Source organism: Rhinopithecus bieti, unplaced genomic scaffold (genome assembly GCF_001698545.2).
Source record: "Rhinopithecus bieti isolate Rb0 unplaced genomic scaffold, ASM169854v2 scaffold_4553, whole genome shotgun sequence".
Taxonomy (NCBI): domain Eukaryota; kingdom Metazoa; phylum Chordata; class Mammalia; order Primates; family Cercopithecidae; genus Rhinopithecus; species Rhinopithecus bieti.
In genome coordinates this window covers 1,925,521-1,937,270 of record NW_016804694.1, presented here as the reverse complement: position 1 = coordinate 1,937,270, position 11,750 = coordinate 1,925,521, and the positions used below count along the sequence as shown (strand labels likewise).

The following is an 11,750-nucleotide window of genomic DNA, read 5'->3' as shown; positions in this document are numbered from 1 at the left end:
CGCCCGCCTCGTCGCCTGGCTAGTTTTTTGTATTTTTTAGTAGAGACGGGGTTTCACCGTATTAGCCAGGATGGTCTCGATCTCCTGACCTCGTGATCCGCCCGTCTCGGCCTCCCAAAGTGCTGGGATTACAGGCTTGAGCCACCGCGCTCGGCCCTGAGTGTCTTAACTACTCAACTCTGCCATCATATCACAAACGCAGCCATAGACAATATAGAAATGGACAAGAATTTTTTATGAACACAGACAATTGACTTGTATATGTGAGCACATGTGTTTTTTTTTTTTTTTTTTTTTTTAAGACACAGTCTCACTCTGTTGCCTGGGCTGGAGTGCACTGGAGAAATCTCGGCTCACTGCAACCTCCACCTCCCGGGTTTAAGCAATTCTCCTGCCTCAGCCTCCCTGGTAGCTGGGACTACAGTTGTGCACCACCACACTGGGCTAATTTTTGTATTCTTTGTAGAGATAGGGTCTCACCATGTTGGTTAGGCTGGTCTTGAGCTCTTGACCTTAGGTGATCCACCCACCTAAGCCTCCCAAAGTTCTGGGATTACAGGTGTGAGCCACCACAGCTGGTCTCTTTTTTTTTTTTTTTTTTTTTTTTTTTTTAAGAGATAGAGTCTTGCTCTGTCATCCAGGCTGGAGTGCTGGAGTGCAGTGGTGCAATCATAGCTCACTGTAACCTCAAACTCCTGGGCTCATGTGATCCTCCTGTCTCAGCCTCCCAAGTAGCTAGGCCACCATGCCTGACTAATTTTTATTTATTTTTTGTAGAGATGGGAGTCTTGCTAGGTTTCCCAAGCTGGTCCAGAACTCCTGGCCTCAAGCAATCCTCCCACCTTGGCCTCCCAAAGTGCTGGGATTATAGGCATGAGCCACTATACCCAGCCAAGTATTATATAATTTTTACATATCACAACATATTATTCTTCATTTGATTGATTTTCAACTATTTAAAAATGTAAAATCTAGCCTTAGCTTGCAAGCTGTACAAAAACAGTACGGGGACCAGTTCAGGCAGCAGGCCATAGTTTGCTGATTCCTGGTCTAGTGCGGGAAAAACATTTAGCACACGAAGATTTATCTGCTTTATCTGCATGTTTGATGCCCATTTTATAGGGAAACAGGCTGAGGCTCCATCCTTCAAAATCCAGGTGAAATGCCACCTCCTCTTTTAAGCCTTCCCAGATCACCTCAGCCAAGGGCAGTAATAACTCCATCTGCTGCCTCCTACATGATAAGCACAAATATATTCATCAGTTTTAAAAGCTTATCATAGGCTGGGTATGATATTCCACACCTGTAATCCCAGCACTTTGGGAGGCCAAGGAGGGAAGATCACTTGAGGCCAGGAATTAAAGATTAGCCTAAGCAACATAGTGAGACCCTGTCTTAATTAAAAGATAAAGTTAAAGGCTGAGCACAGTGGGTCGTGCCTGTAATCCCAGCACTTTGGGAGGCCGAGGTGGACGGATCACCTGAGGTCAGGAGTTTGACACCACCCTGACCAAGAAGATGAAATCCCATCTCTACTAAAAATACAAAAATTAGCCGAGCATGGTGACAGGTCCCTGTAATCCCAGCTACTTGGGAGGCTGAGGCAGGGGAATCGCTTGAACCTGGGAGGCAGAGGTTGCTGTGAGCCAAGTTCACGCCTCTGCACTCCAGTCAGGGATACAAAGCAAAAATCTGTCCCTCAAAAAAAAAAAAAAAAAAAAAAAATGCACCGGGCGCAGTGGCTCACCCCTGTAATCCCAGCACTTTGGGAAGCCAAGACAGGTGGATCACTCGAGATCAGGAGTTCAAGACTAGCCTAGCAAGCATGGTGAAACGCCATCTCTACTAACAATACAAAAATCAGACAGGTGTGGTAGCACACACTTGTAGTGTCAGCTACGTGGGAGGCTGAGGCACGAGAATCGTTTGAACCTGGGAAGTGGAGGTTGCAGTGAACCAAGATTATACCACTGCTCTCCAGTCTGGGTGACAGAGTGAGACTTTGTCTCAANGTAGCTGGGACTACAGGCATGCGCCACCATGCCCAGGTAATTTTGTATTTTTGATAGAGACTGGGTTTCACCATTTTGGTCAGGCTGGTCTTGAACTCCTGACCTCAGATGATCCACCCACCTCAGGCTCCCAAAGTGCTGGGATTATAGGCATGAGCCACTGTGCCTGGCTAAAATAAATAAATACATTTTCAAAAAGAAAGAACAAAGAAAAAAATTTTTTTTTTTTTTTTTTTTTTTGAGACAGAGTCTCTCTCTGTTGCCCAGGCTGGAGTGCAGTGGCTAGCTATCTCGGCTTACTGCAACCTCCGCCTCCTGGGTTCAAGCGATTCTCTTGCCTCTGCCTCCTGGGTAGCTGGTACTACGGGCACGTGCCACCACGCCTGGCTAAGTTTTTGTGTTTTTAGTAGAGATGGGGTCTCACTGTGTTAGCTAGGATGGTGTTGATCTCCTGACCTTGTGATCTGCCTGCCTCGGCCTCCCTAAGTGCTGGGATTACAGGCATGAGCCACTGCGCCCAGCCAGGAAAAAAATTTTTAAATAAAATTTATCATAAAACGTCTAAAACAACCCAAAAGTTAAAAAGAATAATACAAACACCTTACTCCTACCATCTAGTTTATGGAATAAAGCATTGCCAAAACCGTTGAAGGTCTCTTTCCCCAAATCACAAGCTCCCTCCCTTCTCCCCAAAGGTAATAACCAGTTCCCCGACTCTGGGAATGTATTATCACCTCATGCTTTTTTTTTTTTTCTTTTTTTTTTTTTGAGACAGGGTCTCACTCTTTCACCCAAGCTAGAATGCTGTGGTGCCATCTTGGTTCACTGTAGCCTCCATCTCCTGGACTCAATCGATCCTCCCACCTCAGCCTCCCAAGTAGCTGGGACTACAGGCATGCACCACCACGTCCAGCTAATGCTTCTATTTTTTTGTAGAGATGGAGTTTTGTCTTGTTGTCCAGGCTAGTCTCAAACTCCTGTACTCAAGTGATCCTCCCTCCTTGGCTTCCTAAAGTGCTGGGATTATGGGTGTGAACTACCACACCCTACTCCATCCTGTACTTCTTTGTACTTTTACTACGTGTGTATGCATCCATAAGCGGGAGATAGTATTTTTTCCATATGTAAGTATATCTGTTATTTAACCCAGTCTCCTAATAATCCAGTCTAGGAGTATCTCTGTTTAGAGATTAGTTTTAGAGGGTGTAATAACTTGCCCAAGGTTTCTAGATAAGTAAGCTCAAGGTTGATTCCCAAGTCAATGCTTTTCACCATTGCTCTCTATATTCCTCTGGCTGTGACATTGATGCCCCACGGACTTATTAGTTATCTGATTCCCTTTCCATGCTACATGTCAAACTGCCCCTGAGAAGAGACTAAATATGACCTTTCACCCTCCCCCTAAAACTCTTAATATCTTGCACCCAACAGGAGCATGATCTGTCTTTATTTAGAGATACTTCCTTCCATTCCCCCTAAGCAGTCTCATTAGAGGGGGAAACTGCCAGAAACTCACTTCGAGAAAGAGAAGGGTGGGTCCTTGCCTGATTTCGTTAATAGCTTGCAGCAACTTTTAATTATCCAAGTGTCAGCTTTACTGGAAAGGATGAAGCATGCAACCCTCAGGCTCCAAGATGTTAGTAGTGTGTGTATGTTGTGTGGGGGATGGGAGATATTAGAGAAAAGGGGAACCTCAGAAAATCAGCCCCCTAGAACCAAGACATCCTTCCTTCCTCTTTATAGCCACATGGGGGGCTAAGCTGAGATATGGGATCTAGTCTAAGCTTAAGGGTAGACACACACCAGAACCCAATGAGGGGTGAGGGGTAGTGTGGTCTGCACCCTCCAGCAACCTGGAGGGTGCATGTGGGCCAGTGTCCAAAGGGTGTGTGGATGCACTGAGGGTTGGGAGCATGAAGACCCCAGGGAGGGAGTATTATAACTGTGGATATTTATAAAGAAACAAGAAACCAACATTTACCAATACTTAATATATGAATTGACAATGGCACTCCAGTGTGCTTTCAAAATATCAGGATGTATCCAGGCCACACGTACAAAGTGGATTCACGGGTCTTGCCATCCAGTTTAAACTAAACTCATACAAAATGGACAAAGGGCCTATTAAACAGATCCCTGCAAAGAAACCATGGACTAAAAATACTAATTATCCAAGAATAAGCGGTAAGAAAATGGCAGAGCTAACATTTCACCTACTCCCAATATTAGCCCTTTGTCAGACACATCAGAGGGGGAAACCTTGTCAAACACACATTTCTACCCATCCACTGTTGTGTGTGTGTGTTTTAAGTGGGGTTACCTGTTGCCCAGGCTGGAGTGCAAGAGCGTGATCATAACTTACTGCAGCCTTGGAGCTCCTGGGTTCAAGCGATCCTCTTGCCTCAGCCTCCTGCGTAGCTAGGACTACAGATGTGTGTCCCAACGCTCAGCGAATTTTTACTTATTTTTTGTAGACCAGGTCTTATCTGGTCACTACTTTAGTATCACCACACCGATCTATATTTTTTCTATGCTGCATAATAAATTATACTGTTGTTAAAGACTAGGCCGGGCGTGGTGGCTCATGCCTGTAATCCCAGCACTTCGGGAGGCCAAGGCAGGCGGATCATTTGAGGTCAGGAGTTCCAGACCAGCCTGGCCAACATGGCGAAGCCTCATATCTACTAATAAAACATTAGCTGGTGTGGTGGCGCCTACCTGTAATCCCTTCTCAGGAGACTGAGACAGGAGAATCACTTAAAACACGGCAGGCGGAGTTTACAATGAGCCTAGATTGCGCCACTGCACCCCAGTCTGGGCGACAGAGCAAGACTCCGTCTCAAAAAAAAAGAAAGAGGCCGGGCGCAGTGGCTCAAGCCTGTAATCCCAGCACTTTGGGAGGCCGAGACGGGCGGATCACGAGGTCAGAAGATCAAGGCCATCCTGGCTAACCCGGTGAAACCCCGTCTCTACTAAAAAATACAAAAAACTAGCCGGGCGAGGTGGCGGGCGCCTGTAGTCCCAGCTACTCGGGAGACTGAGGCAGGAGAATGGCGTGAACCCGGGAGGCGGAGCTTGCAGTGAGCCGAGATCCGGCCACTGCACTCCAGCCTGGGCGACAGCGCGAGACTCCGTCTCAAAAAAAAGAAAGAAAGAAAGAAAAGAAAGAAAGAAAAGAAAGAGAGAGAGAGAGAGAGAGAGAGAAAGAAAGAGAGAGAGAGAGAGAGAGAGAGAGAAAGAAAGAGAAGGAAGGAAGGAAGGAAGGAAGGAAGGAAGGAAGGAAGGAAGGAAGGAAGGAAGGAAGGAAGGAAGGAAGGAAAGGAAGGAAAGAAAGAAAGAAAAAAGGCTGCCGAGCGCGGTGGTTCACGCCTGTAATCCTAGCACTTTGGGTGGCTCAGGGAGGTGGATCACAAGGTCAAGGATTTGAAACCAGCCTGGCCAACATGGTGAAACCCAGTTTCTACTAAAATACAAAAATTAGCCAGGTGTGGCAGCAGGCGCCTGTAATCGCAGCTACTCAGGAGGCTGAGGCAGAACTGCTTGAACCTGGGAAGTGAAAGTTGCAGTGAGCTGAGATGGTGCCACTGGCAGTGGTATGCCAGTTGGTCCAGCCTGAGTGACAGACTCAGTCTCAAAAAAAAAAAACTCAACTTCACACTAAAGGTGAAGGAAACTTGAATCAGGAACCGAGAGTAATATACGCAATAGTTTTTCAATAAACTTAACATGTTCCAAGGGGACATGCTCAAAATGTTTTACTATCAGTGGGAGAAAACTGATAAAAACTTCAGTGGTTAGTTTGGTAATAGGTATGTATTTGTTATCTCTGGATCAACCCTGTCCAATAGAACCTTCTGCAATGATGTCTTATGTGAGGTGGCCACTAGCCACAAATGGCTATTGAACACTTGAAAATTGTCACCATGTATCCTATTTGCATAGCTTTAAAATTTTAATTTGGAAAAGGTTATTTTATTAGGCCCCCCCATGCCAGATATTGCCCAAATCTTGATAATACTGGTCCTATCCCTTGATCATACATTCGTTTCGGGAAGGTGACTATCCCAGAAATCCCAATGGTGAAGGAAGCCAGATTTAGGCTGAAAATTCCTTTCTCCTCCTACAATTCCTTACAATTCTTTGGCACTTACCAAATGCTCAATAAATGCAGGTTAGCAATGCCTCTGCATAGACAACGATTGGAAGCCATGAGTTAAGACAAAAGATTTTTATTCAAAAAACGCCAAGTATAAAAAAAAAAATAAGATCTCTTTTATTCCCCTGTACAGTATTTCACTCAGATAAAACCAGCAGGCTACCTGCTGCTCAAAACACAGCCCCAGAGAGGATCTGGAAGGCACACCATCCAGAACTGCTTTTCATAATTATCCTATATACACAGTCAGCAATGCCCCTCCCCACCACCCACGGAGCCGGGACCCACCTGGGTAAGTAGGTGAGGGGCCCCACAGAAGTCAGGGAGCTGCAGCACTGTCCCGCCTGAGTCCCGTCACCCCACAAACAGAGCAAGCGTCGCAGCCCTCCCCCAAAAGGTCCCCAAGTCAGAGGAGGAAAGGAGGAAAGAAAACTAGGGCAGCAGCTACGGAAGCTTGGAACAGGAAGGGAACCAAATAAATAAATAAATAAATACATAACATTGACCTCCAGGTTAGAATGCGCATCTTTCAAAACAAGAAACAAAAACAGGTAAAATAACTTAAAGGCAAAATTTCTTAAAAATTAGATCAACTACAATCTTTTTGTATACTACCATGCCAACTGTACACACATTTACAGCTTTTCTGTTGATTTGCATTGTTTGTGCATTTTGTGTGTGTGTGAGGTCTTGGCTTTGAAACAGTTAAGTAAAAACCAAAAAGGAAGACCAGTTCACTCGGAATTTTACTAAAGGAGGCAGAAAAAAGGGCAGGTGGCTCAGCGTTTGGCCCTGTAGCCTCTTCCATGGCACCTTTCATATGAAGGAGGGGTGAGGGAGGACGGGAGAGAAAATAGGGAACCAAACCCAGGCAGATTTTTGGAGAAGCAGCAGGTAAAAGAGGCAAGTTCAAGTATTTCTCCCAGCACAGCCGGAGTCCCCACAGAAGGCACTCAGAAGAGTCGGAAGAGGTGACAGGGACTTAAAATGGTGCTAGTCCTATCCCATCCCAACCTGTTTCCCCCCTACCTGACCCATCGCGGCATTCAGCAGAACTGATAAGGAAACAGCTCCATGGTAGGGTTCTGACCCACCCCACCCCCCACCCCGGGATATTTCAGAGTCCAGCCATGCTGGACACCTATGAGAAGGAGAGAGTATCTATGGGAGGAGTTGAGGCCTAGGACCCCTGGAGAGTCTCTTCCCCACTGTTGAGAGGCAGCCTCCAGGGGCCTGGGGTCTGGAATGAGTTGTAAATGTTGTTCCTGTATCAAGCACTGTGCTGCTTGGCGAGAAGTGTCACTGGTACTCGGGAAGCTGGAGACAGAAGATTCCCCTCCCTCGGGCATCTGACAGAGAGGGGAGGACCTGCCAGAAAGGCTGCTATTTGCTGGGCCCCGGGGACAGGCTGTGGAGGTGGATCTCAGCAGTTTCCTGGGGCAGGAGAACATCTTGCATCCATGGATGGTTCTGGATTTCTTCGAAGGTTGGCCTATCTGATGGTCTCAGGGCCAAGCACCATCTAATGAGATGCTGACACTCTGCAAGAAAGGAGGACAGACAGAGGTTATGAATGACTCAACTTGTTTTTACACTGCAAAGGTCTTCCCCATTTGCTTCTCAGAGGCCCACAAGTCTGGGGTCCCAAGGAGGCCAAGCACTTTCTAGAACACTGTGCTGGGTACCCTTCAATGGGAAGGTATTGACTAATATCTGGGTCCTTCAGTCTGCTTTCAGCTAAAAACAGACTCTCCTCTTAAACCTGTGGTTTTCAAACTTCAATAGTGGGGGCCTTTCCCACAACACCCACTCACCAGAAATAGGAAGGACGATGACAAGATTTTGATGAGACACCACTGAGCATGATGAGATGATTCAACTCACCTACCAACTTACAAACATGAACACCACCCACAGTGAGGTCACTGGTACCAAAATATTTGGAAGTACTGACTTAAAAGTAGATGCTAAAAGAGCTTTTAACTTTTTACTCTTTGGCAAAACAGCCAGGAGTTATCAGGTTTCTGTTGGTACCTTTAAAAAACTTTCTGGGGAAGCCAGATTGTCTTTTCTTCTTAATAGGCTCACACATGCTGTTCCTCTGACCTCCTAAGGAAAGCTCAAGTGCAAACCATGTGATTTATGAGGCCAGCTCTCAAGTGTAAATCACTCACCTACAATTTTAAGCCAAGGGTCAGGGCATCTACTGGAGAGTGAAGTTCTCCAGAATTTCAGACTGTCGCATGAAGACTAATAGCCCCACGGAGACCAATAACCCCATGGCCAGGGGCTTCCATCAGTTACCTGAAGAGACCCTCTGCCTGAAGAAAACTTGGCCCCTGATGATCTCTTCGTCATGCTCGAAAGGAATATCTCCACACACCATATCATACAGCAGGATCCCCAGGGACCAGACTGCCGCCGACCTGCCATGGTAGCGATGGTAGCGGATCCACTCTGGAGGGCTATACACTCGGGTCCCTATGAGCCAAGGGAATAGAAAACACACTTTTAGCAAAAATAAGCACAAAGCAACTAGATAATATATATGACTTTCTTTTAAAAAAAAAAAAAAAAAAAAATCCCTTCTCTCAGGAGCTGGGTGAACTCCATTTTTCTCCCTGGGCTAAGGAGAGTGGAGGCGCAGCTTACGGCATCTCTCCAACCCAAAGCATTACCTGCCTCTCTGCTAGCCCAAACCATAAACAAATTCTTTACAAACTGCTCCAAGAAACAAACACAGCTGGCCGCAGATCCAAAACCTGAGGCTCTGTGAGGCAGGACCGCCTGCGGAAGGATGAAGGGATGCATGTCTGCACAACCAAGAAAGGTATCCCATAGACTATCCATCCTTACGCCGCATTCACCACAGCCCAGGTGAGATTCTCATGGCCGACAGGATCCAAGCAAGGATGCTTGCACAACATCCCAAGTCAAGGGTGCCCTTTGGGAGGCCTTCCTCCCAACCCGACGCGCGCCGGAGCAGACACCCACACCCTTTCCTCCCTAGACTGGAAAGGTAGACAGAGCTGCAGGGTTGGTTTCAGACCACGTGATTCCTGTTTACAAACTTTGGATAGTAAAAAAAATAGGAGGGGCCATGCCGCTGGTGCTCACCAGGGGGCAGCAAAGACTTGAAGGAAAAAACATGGGAGGACCCGGCCAGCCATTAACTGTTAAATACAAAAAATGCAGCCCAACCCAGCGTCCTCCAAGGGCAAATAAACATAAACCACAAGCCCGAGTCACAAGTTTTGAAAGGCTGTCGTTTGTTAGGTTAAGCCGCTCAAATGATGACCCACCCTCCGCAGCTTTGATCTCAGGCTCTCCATTCCTTCTTTTCTGAAAGAACCCGCTCCAAGCCCCTCCCTAGGATAGGTTTTCAGCCTCTCTGCGGAGACACCCAACTAATTTTCAAACCAGCGACAGATCTTATTTCACAACATTCATTCCTGACTCTCTCACCCCATAACACTAAAAAAAAAAAAAAAGGCCACCAATAATAATAGTTCCTATTCCTTAACCTTCCCTAGATCAGAAAGGAGGAAAGAACTGCAGCTCTAAAACTACCATAGAGAAAACTAACTCCCTTATAAAACAAAACAAAAATTACAAAACCCGCATCAATTTCCACCTCTTCCCCCGCCCCCATCCTTTTACTGGCGGGGAAACTGGGTCAGACTTTAGAAAAATCTGGGCTACCGCCGGTTGCCCACAACCTCTTATTCATCGGGAAAGCTTGGAACTCACTGAATTCCACTTGAAGAATAAAATCATGCCAGAAACATTACAGGTTCAGCTGGCTGAAAATCCCCGGCTTTACTACGCTGGGAGGCTCTCCTGCGTCCCACCCCGGCTAGCATCGAGCCAGGCGGCCCAATGACCTTTACAAAAGGCTGGCGCGGGAGACTGGCCGAGGCCTCCGGGCTGGGCCGGGCCGAGTCACCTGGGCAGCTCCCTCCCGGGCCTGGCTCACCATCGAAATCCGTGTAGACGGTGTCCTTGAGCAGCGCCCCCGACCCGAAGTCGATGAGCTTGAGCTCGCCGCGATTGAGGTCGATGAGGATGTTTTCGTCCTTGATGTCGCGGTGGAGCACCCCGCAGTTGTGGCAGTGTCGCACGGCCTCCAGCACCTGCCAGAAGAAGCTGCGGGCCAGCTCCTCTTGCAGGGCCCCCCTTTCCGTGATAAAGTCGAAGAGATCTTGCACCGGCTCGGGTCTCTCCAGGATCAGGACGAAACTGTCGGGCCTCTCGAACCAGTCCAGGAGCCTAATGACGCCGGAGAAGCCCGAGCTCACCTTCTTCAGCAGGACCACTTCCATGGGCACTCGGGTGCCATTGGGCTGCAGGGGCGAGAGGGCCGCGTTACGGCGGGAGTCGGGGGCGCCCCTCACCCTACCCACTCATTCTGGGGGTCGCTCCTGCAGGGCACTCACCAGTTCTCCCCAGTCGGAAATCCGGTCCTTCTCCACGTGTTTGATGGCCACCTGGAAGCCCCAGAGTCTCCGTCAGGTCCCCTCGCCTGGGCTAATACACGCCCGTGCGCCCCCCGCCTGGCGCGCCCTCCCCACCGCGGGGCGCCCACTCACCGGCAAGTTGTCGGAGACGCGGATGCCTGAGTAGACCGAGCCGAAGCCGCCGCTGCCCAATAGCGGGCCCACCTGGTACTGCGACTCCAGGGGCTCCTTCTCCTTGCCTAGGAAAGGGGGAGAGGCACGGGGACTCAGTGCCGGCCCGCGAGCCGCCAGCTCCCCACCCAGGAGATCCCGCCGCCGCCCCGCATCCCCGGGCCGGAGGCGGGAGGGTGCTCTCACCCGGCGCCAGCTTGGTGGCGTGCAGGTCGTTGCAGGGCGCGGCGCGCAGGTGGGCAAGCGAGTTGATTTTGGACAAGAGCATCCCAACCTCCAGGATGACGGCGCAGGGACGGTGCCCCGAGGAGCTGCAGCAGGAGCCGGAGCCGGAGCTGTGCCGATGGCTATGCCTGGGGCTGTGGCTGTGGCTGCGGGTGGCGTTGCGGCTGTGGCTGCGGCTGGCGCGGAAGGCCGAGGGCGAGTCGGAGGACAACTGAGGGCGCTGCCGGGACTGGCGGCGGGAGGGCGCGCCAGCGGGGTCGGGCAGCGCTGAGAGCGGCGGGGTGAGCGGCTCGTGGGGCTCGTGCGGCAGCGCCGCGGGGCAGGAAGCTCGTGGCTGCTGCTGCTGCTGCTGCTGCGATTCCCGCCGCCGCCGCCGCCGACTGCCCACAGGCACTCCTCTCGGCCTCCTCCGCCACCGCGGCCGCTGCCAGCAGACGCCCGGCTCGCCCCGCAGCCAGGAGTAAAGGGGAGGTAGCGCGCCGGCGGGAGGCGCGCGGGGTGAGGGGCGGCGGGCGGGGACGGGGCGGGCCTCTCCGGCGAGGCCAAGGCGGGGAGTAGGGCTGCCGGGCCGGCAGAGGGAGGAGAGGGGTGGGGAAGCGGCGGGACGGGGCGACTCCCCTCGGCCCCGCCCCGCGCGCTCCGTGGCCGCACCCCGGCCCCGCCCCGCCGGCGCATCTCCACCAACCAGGGGCCTACTGATCTGCATAACTCGGCGCGCCCCGCCCCCGC

General features: G+C 50.2%; 1 protein-coding gene across 1 annotated transcript; it reads right to left on the bottom strand.

Moving 5' to 3' along the window:
- Window positions 1-6,225: 6,225 nt before the first annotated feature.
- Window positions 6,226-11,483, bottom strand: PIM1 (Pim-1 proto-oncogene, serine/threonine kinase). The gene is made up of 6 exons (XM_017870132.1): window positions 10,983-11,483; window positions 10,758-10,864; window positions 10,605-10,655; window positions 10,145-10,511; window positions 8,473-8,649; window positions 6,226-7,709 (listed from the first exon to the last, which is right to left on the bottom strand). The coding sequence occupies exons 1-6, from the start codon at window positions 11,062-11,064 to the stop codon at window positions 7,552-7,554; spliced, it is 942 nt and encodes a 313-aa protein (XP_017725621.1). The 5' UTR covers window positions 11,065-11,483; the 3' UTR covers window positions 6,226-7,551.
- Between the last annotated feature and the right edge of the window lie 267 nt (window positions 11,484-11,750).

Coding starts and splice junctions, on each gene's coding strand:
- PIM1 (XM_017870132.1), bottom strand. CDS start 11,064: ATGCTCTTGTCCAAAATCAACTCGCTTGCCCACCTGCGCGCCGCGCCC. Junction 10,865..10,982: donor CGCCACCAAGCTGGCGCCGG/GTGAGAGCACCC, acceptor CCCCTTTCCTAG/GCAAGGAGAAGGAGCCCCTG. Junction 10,512..10,604: donor TTTCCGACTGGGGAGAACTG/GTGAGTGCCCTG, acceptor TCGCCCCTGCAG/CCCAATGGCACCCGAGTGCC.